At 43.0% G+C, this 13,322-nt stretch overlaps 1 protein-coding gene across 4 annotated transcripts in view; it reads right to left on the bottom strand.

Moving 5' to 3' along the window:
* Positions 1-13,322, bottom strand: part of LOC140199157 (RCC1 and BTB domain-containing protein 1-like) — a 77,066-nt gene that overhangs the window by 59,803 nt on the left and 3,941 nt on the right. For 2 of the 4 annotated variants that reach the window (XM_072260763.1, XM_072260766.1), the window contains exons 1-2: positions 8,909-9,010; positions 3,701-3,882 (exon numbers count right to left, since the gene is read on the bottom strand). In XM_072260763.1, the coding sequence (XP_072116864.1) occupies positions 3,701-3,826 (126 nt within the window). In that variant the 5' untranslated portion in view covers positions 3,827-3,882; positions 8,909-9,010. Of the gene's footprint in view, positions 1-3,700; positions 3,883-8,713; positions 8,732-8,908; positions 9,011-13,322 lie in introns of those variants that run through there. The other 2 variants (XM_072260765.1, XM_072260764.1) reach the window with 2 other exon arrangements.

The raw sequence follows: 13,322 nt of genomic DNA, 5'->3' as shown, positions 1-13,322 counted from the left end.
GCTATGATAATTGTGGGGGATTTTAACATGCGAGTAGATTGGGAAAATCAGGTCGGCACTGGATCTCAAGAGAGAGAATTTGTAAAATGTCTGCCAGATGGCTTTTTAGAACAGCTTGTTGTTGAGCCCACTAGGGGATCGGCTGTACTGGACTGGGTATTGTGTAATGAACCGGAGGTGATTAAAGAGATTGAGGTGAAGGAACCCTCAGGAGACAGTGATCATAACATGATTGAGTTCACTTTGAAATTTGAAAAAGAGAAGCCGAAATCTGATGTGTCAGTGTGTCAGTGGAGTAAAGGAAATTACAGTGGCATGAGAGAGGAACTGGCCAAAGTTGACTGGAAAGGGACACTGGCGGGAAAGAGGGCAGAGCAGCAGTGGCTGGAGTTTATGCGAGAAGTGAAGAAGGTGCAAGACAGGTATATTCCAAAAAAGAAGAAATTTTCAAATGGAAAAGGGATGCAACCGTGGTTGACAAGAGAAGTCAAAGCCAAGGTTAAAGCAAAGGAGAGGGCATACAAGGAAGCAAAAATTAGTGCGAAGACAGAGGAATGGGAACTTCTTAAAATCTCACAAAAGGAAACCAAGAAGGTCATTAAGAGGGAAAAGATTAACTATGAAAGGAAGCTAGCAGATAATATCAAAGAGGAGACTAAAAGCTTTTTCAAGTATATAAAGAATAAAAGACAGGTGAGAGTAGATCTAGGACCGATAGAAAATGATGCTGGAGAAATTGTAATGGGAGATAAGGAGATGGCAGAGGAACTGAATGAGTATTTTCCATCAGTCTTTACTGAGGAAGACATCAGCAGTAAGAGAAGTGTGCGCAGTCAAAATTACAACAGAGAAAGTACTCAGGAAACTGAATAGTCTAAAGATAGATAAATCTCCCGGACCAGATGGAATGTACCCGCGTGTTCTGAAGGAAGTAGCTCTGGAGATTGCGGAGGCATTAGCGATGATCTTTCAAAAGTCGATAGATTCTGGCATGGTTCTGGAGGACTGGAAGATTACAAATGTCACTCCGCTATTTAAGAAGGGGGCAAGGAAGCAAAAAGGAAATTATAGACCTGTTAGCTTGACATCGGTGGTTGGGAAGTTGTTAGAGTCGATTGTCAAGGATGAGGTTACAGAGTACCTGGAGACATACGACAAGATAGGCAGAACTCAGCATGGATTCCTTAAAGGAAAATCCTGCCTGACAAACTTATTACAATTTTTTGAGGAAATTACCAGTAGGCTAGACAAGGGAGATGCAGTGGATGTTGTATACTTGGATTTTCAGAAGGCCTTTGACAAGGTGCCACACGAGGCTACTTAACAAGATAAGAGCCCATGGAATTACGGGAAAGTTACATACATGGATAGAGCATTGGCTGATTGGCAGGAAACAGAGAGTGGGAATAAAGGGATCCTATTCTGGTTGGCTGCCGGTTACCAGTGGTGTTCCACAGGGGTCCGTGTTGGGGCCGCTTCTTTTTACATTGTACATCAACGATTTGGATTATGGAATAGATGGCTTTGTGGCTAAGTTCGCTGACGATACGAAGATAGGTGGAGGGGCCAGTAGTGCTGAGGAAACGGAGAGTCTGCAGAGAGACTTGGATAGTTTGGAAGAATGGGCAGAGAAGTGGCAAATGAAGTATAATGTTGGAAAGTGTATGGTTATGCACTTTGGCAGAAATAATAAACCGGCAGACTATTATTTAAATGGGGAAAGAATTCAAAGTTCGGAGATGCAACAGGACTTGGGAGTCCTCGTACAGGATATCCTTAAGGTTAACCTCCAGGTTGAGTCTGTAGTGAAGAAGGCGAATGCAATGTTGGCATTCATTTCTAGAGGAATAGAGTATAGGAGCAGGGATGTGATGTGATGTCATAAGGCGCTGGTGAGACCTCACTTGGAGTACTGTGGGCAGTTTTGGTCTCCTTATTTAAGAAAGGATGTGCTGACGTTGGAGAGGGTACAGAGAAGATTCACTAGAATGATTCCGGGAATGAGAGGGTTAACATATGAGGAATGTTTGTCCGCTCTTGGACTGTATTCCTTGGACCTTAGAAGAATGAAGGGAGACCTCATAGAAACATTTTGAATGTTGAAAGGCATGGACAGAGTGGATGTGGCAAAGTTGTTTCCCATGATGGGGGAGTCTAGTACGAGAGGGCATGACTTAAGGATTGAAGGGCACCCATTCAGAACAGAAATGCGAAGAAATTTTTTTAGTCAGAGGGTGGTGAATCTATGGAATTTGTTGCCACGGGTGGCAGTGGAGGCCAAGTCATTGGGGTGTATTTAAGGCAGAGATTGATAGGTATCTGAGTAGCCAGAGCATCAAAGGTTATGGTGAGAAGGCGGGGGAGTGGGACTAAATGGGAGAATGGATCAGCTCATGATAAAATGGCACAGCAGACTCGATGGATTGAATGGCCAACTTCTGCTCCTTTGTCTTATGGTCTTATGATTATGGTAGGTTTCCATTTCTGTAAACTGTTCATAACCTGAACAGTTTGCAAGTTTGAAATGTGGCCGCGCACCAAGTTTCTGCACGGTAGAAGATCTGCCTGCAGCCCCACAGCAAATCCATCCCGTTGGTCTCCCAAACACACGTTCTTATGTTCGGTCTCCAGGTAAAGTCAGGCATTTGCAATTTGGGTAGGTTCTGCGTTTGACTACTTGCACTTTTGATTTCATTGTTCTAATTTAGATGCATTTCATTTTAAATTTTACCAATTTTAAAAACTTCTACAGGATGACTGACTCATTGTTTGTGATTTTTGGATTTTCATATTAAAGCTTTTTGGCAGTTGGTTCAACTTGGGGTATGGATTCACCAAGTGTCAATGCATTTCAGTGAGGGTTCCAACCAAACCTGCTCAGAGCAGATTCAGTAAACACAAGCAGCAAGGCAATTTGAAGTTGTCTTACGCCATTTCGGGTCCGTACATTAACAATTGAGATAGCACGTCTATATTTGCAGGAGATGAAAAGAACAGGACAAAGTTGAAGAGAACGTAAATGAGAAAGATACTGAAAAAGGAGTAGAAATACATGTCCTCCCCAAGTTAAGAACATGGTGTCTGACTTATAGACACCATGTTACCATGTTCATACATGTGACCAGCAGGATGGATCTGTGGATTTATCTGCTATTACAGAAACCTACTGCCAGGCAGAAGGTGGGGCATTTCCACAGGCTTTCTCTCCCCCGCCCTCACACAAAAGAGCCAAAATAACGAGGGCTGGGTTGAACCAAGCAGAGCTGGGAGCACTGAGCAGATTCACTTGCTTACTCGCGGAGTCAGCAAGGTAAGCTGGCGGCCATTCTTCCTGCACCTGCTCACCCTCCAGTCACAGCTGCTTCTGCGAGCCTCTCCCACACACTGACGTGAACAAGCTCCGTGGAACGGAAGCCTGTTGTAACACAAGGACTGTCTGTAATAATCAAAGATTACATCTTTCAAAAATCTGGAACAAAAAGCTGATGAGACTGAACAATGAAACCACAAATGTATCAAGGTATTAGCCCTCCAGGTTAGGTTAGATTTTGGCTATCTCCCACAAAATTGTTAAGAGCTCTGATGAGGCAAATGCCTGTCAAGTGACTGAGAAATTCTGTAATGAGTCAAGGCAGGAGCACAGGTGGAGAGCCAGTTACCTTAATATTCTATACTAAAATACAACCACCTCATGACTTACATTGTTATCTTTTGTTACATAAACAGCCTCAGTAGCTGAGATGCCAAAGACACAGGCTTGGTAAATCAATTTGAGCTCTTGTGGAGCAAGTAGGCTGAACACGGGCCACTTTCTAACATCCACCATGACTAGATTCCTAAGCAGACCTGATTAACATGATCCTCTGTGATACGATACGGTACCTGGAAGAGGAGGGGAGAAATTAATTTTGATCAGCGTTGCTTAAAACATTCAGTGAAAAAAAATTTACAATCAGAATAAACCTGACCCTGCAGAACCCAGTTAATCAAAGAAAGAAAATTTTAAGACTGCAGCATATAAAAAAAAACAAAAGCATTATTTCAATAGAAATAGCTTTCAAATGCTTCAAGGTTCTTGTGAAATGCATTTTATTGTTGTTAAATTAAACAATGCTACAAAAATCCGAGTTTTTGCTGCACTAAATTATAAAAATGTCTGGTCAAGCTGAGATAGCATTTAACAAGACTACAAAAACAAATTTAGAAAGTATTTGAAATATCCTAGGGCACTCTAGTAAGGTAAACACAAATTGTTTCCACCAGAAAGACATGTTAAATTATTTATAATAAAAATCAGTAGAACTTCTGCATGTACCAAAGATTATTGTGTAATCAGTGCTGTTGACAGGTTTGGTCTCAAGAACCTCTGAGAATGGAGCTGAGTACAGATCAGCTGCAACATGTTTGTTAAATTTAATGTTCTCCTGTTAAAGTAATTTCCATTTAAAGCTTTAGGTCTTTGCCTCAAAGCAGTTGCAGAGCCTTGAGGACATTCATTCAGTGTCAGAACAATAAAAACAGTGAAGTTCTTCCAGAATACTGTAAATACATCACAAACTATATTACTGAAAATTCCACACGGGGGAGATGCAATACACAATGGTAAAGTGAGACAAACAAACTGGAGAGACAAAGAAAATGGCAACATAAACTTTACTAGTACTAAATTCTAAATGTTCAAATAATAGATAAAATCATTATATGTGAACAAGAATATAATGGGAAATATTGATACAAAGGATGATATAGCAACACACAAAATGCTGGAGGAACTCAGAAAGTAAGGCAGTATTCTTATGGAAAAGAATAAACTGCTGACTTTTCAGACCAAGATCTTTCATCAAGACTGGAAAGGAAGAGGGAAGAAACCAGAATAAGGTGGGGGAAGGGGGGAGAGGAAAGAGTTCAAGCTGGCAGGTGATAGGTGAAGCCAGGGAGGGGGAAAGTGGGTGGGTGGGGTACAGCATATGAATGTCTCTTCCACCACAGTTTGCAATGATTACCTACAGCAAACAACCCTCACTCTAATCATGGCATTTTAAATTGAGATCTTCATAGGAATCAACTGAGATCTTCAATTGGAATCAGCAGTCAGATTCATTATTTCAGGCCTCGCCTACTGAGTGCAATGACCTAATTCTACCTCTGTGTGTCTTGGTACTGGGACCTTTATAGAGGGCATGTCACCAACACAAAAGCAATGAGTACACAGCAACTGCAGATGCACCATTTCAGACTGATTTAACTCCCCCCCCCCCCCTTGGTCAACAACATTACAGGAAGATGCAGCCCACAACCATCATATCAAGGGCTAATCAGGGACGAGCAAAATACACTAGTCTCAGCAATGAAACCCACATCCCAAAATGTGGGCTGTGGGCCGCTGGATTTCGTTCTGGGCTGGAGCTGGCTCCTCCCATTGTTGCTGCCCTCTGGTGCTCACTCAGTGATAGAACAAGCTGGACCAAGACAACTCAGGGACCTGGGGTATATATTCTTTTCTATTTGTGACTGTATGCTTTTCATAACCATATGTGCAGTTTGTGCTGTGTGTAGTGAACTGTTGGTAATGTGTTTTGCACCTTGGGCCCTGAAGAACACTGTTTCGTTTGGCTGTATTCATGTATACTTATACTTCATTGTCGCCAAACAATTGATACTAGAACGTACAATCATCATAGCGATATTTGATTCTGTGCTTCCCGCTCCCTGGATTTTAAAATAAAGATTCAGAATCTGTATGTATAGTATGAGGCCTAACCTATTTGTGCAACACACATCATCAAAGTTGCTGGCGAACGCAGCAGGCCAGGCAGCATCTCTAGGAAGAGGTACAGTAGACGTTTCGGGCCGAGACCCTTCATCAGGACTAACTGAAGGAAGAGCTAGTAAGAGATTTGAAAGTGGGAGGGAGAGGGGGAGGGATGGAGCCAAGAGCTGGAAAGTTGATTGGCAAAAGGGATATGAGAGGATCATGGGACAGGAGGTCCGGGAAGAAGGAAAGGGGGGAGGGGGGAAAAACCCAGAGGATGGGCAAGGGGTATAGTCAGAGGGACAGAGGGAGAAAAAGGAGAGAGAGAGAGAGAGAGAGAAAGAATGTGTGTATATAATAATGGATGGGGTACGAGAGGGAAGTGGGGCATTAGCGGAAGTTTGAGAAGTCAATGTTCATGCCATCAGGTTGGAGGCTACTCAGACGGAATATAAGGTGTTGTTCCTCCAACCTGAGTGTGGCTTCATCTTTACAGTAGAGGAGGCCGTGGATAGACATATCAGAATGAGAATGGGATGTGGAATTAAAATGTGTGGCCACTGGGAGATCCTGCTTTCTCTGGTAGACAGAGCGTAGGTGTTCAGCAAAACGATCTCCCAGTCTGCGTCGGGTCTCGCCAATATATAGAAGGCTGCATTGGAAGCACCAGATGTGGTATATCACCCCAGCTGACTCACAGGTGAAGTGTCGCCTCACCTGGAAGGACTGTCTGGGGCCCTGAATGGTGGTAAGAGAGGAAGTGTAAGGGCATGTGCAGCACTTGTTCCATTTACACAGATACGTGCCAGGAGGGAGATCAGTGGGGAGGGATGGGGGGGGACGAATGGACAAGGGAGTCGCGTAGGGAGCGATCCCTGCAGAAAGCTGGGGGGGCGGAGGGAAAGATGTGCTTGGTGGTGGGATCCTGTTGGAGGTGGCGGAAGTTACGGAGAATAATATGTTGGACCCGGAGGCTGGTGGGGTGGTAGGTGAGGACCAGGGGAACCTTATTCCTAGTGGGGTGACAGGAGGATGGAGTGAGAGCAGATGTGCGTGAAATGGGGGAGATGCGTTTGAGAGCAGAGTTGATGGTGGAGGAAGGGAAACCCCTTTCTTTAAAAAAGGACATCTCCCTCGTCCCGGAATGAAAAGCCTCATCCTGAGAGCAGATGCAGCGGAGATGGAGGAATTGCAAGAAGGGGATGGCATTTTTGCAAGACAGGGTGAGAAGAGGAATAGTCCAGATAGCTGTGAGAAAGTCAGTAGGCTTATAGTAGACATCAGTAGACAAGCTGTCTCCAGTGGTAGAGACAGAAAGATCTAGAAAGGGGAGGGAGGTGTTGGAAATGGACCAGGGTGAGGGCAGGGTGCAAGCTGGAGGCAAAGTTAATGAAGTCAACGAGCTCAGCATGCGCGCAGGAAGCAGCGCCAATGCAGTCGTCAATGTAGCGAAGGAAAAGTGGGGGACAGATACCAGAATAGGCATGGAACATAGATTGTTCCACAAAGCCAACAAAAAGGCAGGCATAGCTAGGACCCATACGGGTGCCCATAGCTACACCTTTGAATTGGAGGAAGTGGGCAGAACCAAAGGAGAAATTATTAAGAGTAAGGACTAATTCCGCTAGACGGAGCAGAGTGGTGGTAGAGGGGAACTGATTAGTTCTGGAATCCAAAAAGTAGTGGAGAGCTTTGAGACCTTCCTGATGGGGGATGGAAGTATACAGGGACTGGACATCCATGGTGAAAATAAAGCGGTGGGGGCCAGGGAACTTAAAATCGTCAAAAAGTTTAAGAGCGTGAGAAGTGTCATGAACATAGGTAGGAAGGGATTGAACAAGGGGGGATAAAACCGTGTCGAGGTATGCAGAAACGAGTTTGGTGGGGCAGGAGCAAGCTGAGACAATAGGTCTGCCAGGACAGGCAGGTCTGTGGATTACAGGAATTGCAGTGCACTGCTGGGGTGAGTCATCTGTTTTTTTTGTCAAATATATTAATGTTTCATATGAAATGGTAGCTGATATCATTGGCAAGCCTGTGGATGGCATCAAAATTAGTGGTGCAGTGGATGGTGAAGGCTAGCCAAGGTTACAAAGGATCTAGGTCAACTGGAAAAGCAAGCAAAGAAATGGCAGATGGAATTTAAATTAAACAAATGCAAAGTGTTGCATTTGGGGCAGTTAAACTAGGGCAGGAATTACATAATAAATGACAAGACCCTGGGGAGTGCTGTACAACAGAAACCTAGTGGTACAGCACAAACTAGTGACACAGGTAAGCAAGGTGGTGAAGGAGGAGGCCACCGCTTGGCTGCATGAGATGGAACACTGAGTACAAACACTTGCACAAGGCATCAGTGAGACAGCAGCTGGGATTTGTCTGCCATACTGTTGGAAGGCTACAATTAAACTGGAAAGGACACAAGGATAGTTTGGGATTGGAGAACTCAAGGAGAGAGTGGCCAGGCTGGGACTGTTTTCTCTGGAACAACAGAAGTTGAGGGGTGGTCTTATGGGGGCTTACAAGATCATGACATAGATAAGGTGGATGCTCCTAGGAGAGGGCAGACTAAAACTAGAGGGCATAGAGTTAGGGTGAGGGCATAAAGATTTAAAGAGGACCCGAGGTATGTTATCTGGGAATAGATTCTAATGTTAGTTTCTTTACCACAGCAAATACTTACAGTATGCAACAATATCACAAAGCACTCTGCATTCAATTGATCAATATGTGCGACATTCTAGATCTGAAAGATTGCTACAGCCGATTTCAATAACAATAGCACAGTGTAAACCAATATATCTGGGATAAAAACTAATAGGAATTACACAAACTGGTTCAGCTTCAGCAATATATATATACACCCAACAGCAAATGATTCAGATACAACCTACAACAGTGAAACTAACAAGAGTATAACCGTGAAGTTAATTTAACATGAAAAAGCCGGATCAGCAGTACTTAAAACGTGAAGGTTGCGACCCGACTCAGTCCCTGCCTCCTTCTATGGTTTGTATTGTGACGCTCCCCACAAAACAAGGGCAGGAGTTGAAAGATCATCGCAAAACAGTTATTCCGGCAAACGGTCGACATTACCATCCTTCCTAACGTTATGCTTTGCTGAGTGAGTGTAAGAAAAGCAAGAAGCCGCATTACCCAGCACTTCCTGGACAAAAAAAATGGGCGCAACTGTCCGCCACGGCCGCACGCCTCCAGGTACCTCCTTGCTCGAGCAACGCTGAGTCCGCCAGGGCGGAGCCGGCTCGCCGACTGAGGCTCACATCGATCCATCCGTCGCTCGGCCCTTGCCGCAGCTAGTCGGACTCGATAACGGGCGTGCAGAGGAGTCCCATGGGCCCTCGATAAGGAGTTGGTGAATTTACCCGGATCCCGTTGTGTCAATGCTGGCCGAAAGCATTGGACTATTGCTTTACTCACCTCTTGCCTTACAATGGAAGCACCAAAGACTGCAAATGGAGCAACTCAGGGAGTCGAGCTATGTGTGTGTATAGAGATTGATGACCTTCTATGTCAAAACCCTGTGTACGACTTAAAATTGGTCATTCAGATGACCTTCAGGTCCTATACTTGATGATACTATCCTCCAATACTATCTTGCCACAATCATAGAACGAAGCAGCAACGAGAAATTGTACTTTTGCCTGCTATGTCTGCAACAAGGATGATGTCAAATTAAACTATATCCTCCTTGTCTCTGCATATGCATGTGTCCACCTAAAAGCCTGAGTCACCGCTATCATATCTGCTTCCACCTCTACTCCCAGCAGCCTGTTCCAAGTACCTACTACCCTCTGTAAAATAAAACTTTCCTCCTCTCACTGTGATCCCCTTGAGTATATGATATTTTTATCCTGGGGGTAAAAAAATTCCTACTGTATTCAGCATTCCCTCACCTTGTTTCACCTCCCCAGATATCCCACCTCACTCCCTATTGAGTTCCACGTGATACCTTTGGCCCCCAGCTAACCAGTATGTTGATATCTTCTTGTAGCCTACTTCACTTCTTACAATCAGTCACATTACCAATTTAGGTACCATTAGCAAACTTCTTAATAAGAACCCCTATGTTTGAGTCTACATTATTTATATATGCCATGTAAAACAAGAGGATTAGAACTGAGCTCTAAGAGACTCCATTCCTATAGTTTTTCATTGACTAAAACTCTTTATCCTTTCCCAGTGACTCAGTGTTCTCTCCCAACCATCAGGCTCCTAAACCAGAGTGGATAACTTTACTCACTTTCAAGGACTCTACAACTCACGTTCTCAATATTTATTTATTATTGTTTTGTTTTTTCTTTTTTCTTGTATTTCCACAACTTATTGTCTTTTGCACATTGTTGTTTGTGTAGTTTTCATTGATTCTATTGTGCTTCTTTGTATCTACTGTGAATGCCCACAAGAAATTGAATCTCAAAGTAGTAAATGGTGACATATGTATATATTTCGATAATAACATTACTCTGAACTTCCCATAAAATTGCCTGACTCCCCCTTTGCTCTTAGATCTTCTCTCATCTATGCCTTTGTTATGTCTGACAGTTTCAAAGCATACCTGGCTGACCCCTCTCCCTCACTTTGTATCAGTTGTAAATATACAACTCAATCCAAATCTCAGCTGCCCATCTTTCAACACACAACATGTAAGACCAATGTATTCCCTTTTCCATTCCAAGCATGATAAACTTGATAATCCAGTAGGTTTAAAAAAGAACAAAGTGGCTTTAATGGACAAAAGTTTTAATTCATTTTGGTAAATAATTGTAATCAAATCTGTAATATAGATACTACCAATTTTACCTAATTGTTTTGTCAATGAATAGCCATTCATGATATTTTACAGAGAATAGCTTTTATATTCATTTCTGGGATCTGGGCATCCTTGGCAGGGCCTGCATTTAATGCCAGTTCCTTATTTCCTCTGTGATGTTGGTGGTGAGCTACCCTCTTGAAATGCTGCAACCCGTCCAATGTAGTTCTTCAGAAGTGAAGGAATTAACAGAAACTCAAGGGGCAATATTTTTATTTACTAAAGGGAGGTATATAAGTGGAATAAGATGCCAGAGGGTGGTTGGGGTAGTTACAATAAAAAACATTGGACAGGTTCATGGATAGGAAAGGTTAGAAGGTTATGAGCCCAACACTGGTAAGTGAGACTAGTTGAATGGATATCTTGGCCAGTGTAGACCAGTTGAGCTGAAGGGCCTGTGTCTGTGTTGTATTACTCTATAACTTACTCAGAAATCTGTTAGAGCAGGAATTTGAGATTTAGACCAAGCTATCATTTTTTTTCCCCAAATCCAGATGGCATGTGACTTGGAGGAGATCAGGTTCTCATGTCCATCTTGGTGGTAGAATTTGTGGATTTGTGAAGTGCTGTCAAGATTGCCAAGGCGAATGACTGTAGTGTATTTTGCAGATGGTATAGACTGCAGCCAACGTGCTCTGTCTTACTGTATGCGGCCATAGGCTGCTTTGTTTGCTGAAGAGTTATGAATGGAATCGGACGCTGCGCAGTCTGACCTGTGACCTTAGAACTGAAGATAATTGGTGATAAAAACATTAAATAGTACAGCACAGGAGTAAGTCCTTCGGCCCACAATGTTGTGCCAAAACAAGTAAAATAGTAATCAAATGGCCAACTAAACTAATCCCCTCTGCCGAAATAATGTCCATCCATTTTCCTCATGTTCATGTGCCTATCTAAACATCTCTTAAATATCTCTAATGTATCTGCCTCCACCACCACCACCACAGGCAGCACATTCCAGGCACCCACCATTCTCTGTGTTAAAAAAAAACTTGCCCCTCACATCTCCTTTGAACTCACCCCACTCACCTTCAATACATGCCTTCTGGTATTAGCCATTTCAACTCTGGGAAAGAGATAACATGTGTCTACTCTATCAATGCCTCTCATAACCTTATAAATCTCTATCAGATCTCCCCTCAACCTCCGCCACTCCAGAGGAAGCAACCCAAGTTTGTCCAACCTCTCACGATAGTAATGCCCTCTAATCCAGGCAGCTTCTGGGACTTTGCCTGTGGCTGGAGAGGATACAAGGATATTGGTCAAGGTCCCAGCAATCTTTTTACTTCCATCTTTCAATAACCTGGCATATATTCCATCAGACCCTGGGGATTTATCCACCTTAATGCTCTTTAAAAGATCAAATACTACCTCTCCTTTACTTTGAAATGCCCTAGCACATTAATACTCTCAGCACTGATCTTCCAATCCTCCGTGTTCTTCACCTTGCTAAATACTGATGTAAAGTACTCATTAAGGACTTCAACTACATTCTTTGCTTCCAAGGAAATGTTCCTTCCTTTATTCTTGAGGGGTCCCTGCCTCTCCCCAGTTATCCTCTTGCTCCCGCTGTATATATAGAATGCTTTGGGATTTTCTTTATTCCTACTTGCCAAGAACTTTTCATGGTTCCTCCTGGCTCTCCTTTGAGTTCTATCCTGGCTTCTTTATAATCCTCAAGAGCTCTGTTTGATTTTAGCTTCTTAAGCTTTACATACTTTTTCTTCTTGACTAAATTCATCACCTCTCTTGACATCCAAGGTTCTCTTACCTTGCCACCCTTGTCCTTCCTTCTGACTGGAACATAACTGTCCTGCACTCTGTACAGTTGGTCTTTAAACATCCTCCACATGTTAGATGTGGACTTGCCTAAAATCAGCTGTTCCCAATTAACTTTCCTTAGTTTCTTTCTAATGCTCTCATAATTTGCTCTGCTCCCATTTAATATTCTCCTACAAGGTCCATACTTATCAATAGCTACCTTAAAATTTAAGGAGCTGTGGTCACTGTTGCCTAACTGTGCACCCACTGAAAGGTTGGTCACCTGGCCAAGCTCATTACCCAATACCAGATAAAGTACAACCCCTCCTTCTGTCAGACTATATATTGATTTAAGAAACCCTCCTGGATGCACTTGACAAGTTCTGCCCCATATAAATATCTTGCACTAAAAAGGTCCCAGTTTATATTAGGGAAGTTGAAATATTGCCCTTTTGGCATGCATTTTCTATCTCCTGTTGTAGTTTGTAGATCACATTCTTATTACTGTTTGGGGGTCTGTATACAACTCCCATCAGGGTCTTTTTACCCTTGCAGTTCCTTACCTTTATCCACAAAGATTCAACACCTTCTGACCCTATGTTCCCTTTTTCTAATTATCTGATTTCATTTTTCCCTGACAGAGCAACACCACCCCTTCTTGATAAACTTGGGAACTTGGCTCCCCTTGTAAAATTATAAGTAACTAATTCCTTGATTCAGATTTGAATTTTTAATCCCACATAAAGGAAGTGATCAGAGCAGCATTTCTACATTAAGAGATATTGCAAATGTACATCCATTTCTGTGAAAAGTTCTTGGCAAGTAGGAATAAATAAAATCCCAAGGCATTCTATATATACATCGGGAGCAAGAGGATAACTGGGGAGAGGCACGGACCCCTCAAAGATAAAGGAAGGAACATTTCCTTGGAAGCAAAGGATGTAGTTGAAGTCCTTAATGAGTACTTTACATCATATT

The sequence above is a fragment of the Mobula birostris genome, chromosome 6 (genome assembly GCF_030028105.1).
Source record: "Mobula birostris isolate sMobBir1 chromosome 6, sMobBir1.hap1, whole genome shotgun sequence".
NCBI lineage: Eukaryota > Metazoa > Chordata > Chondrichthyes > Myliobatiformes > Myliobatidae > Mobula > Mobula birostris.
This window is presented reverse-complemented; position numbering and strand designations above follow the sequence as displayed.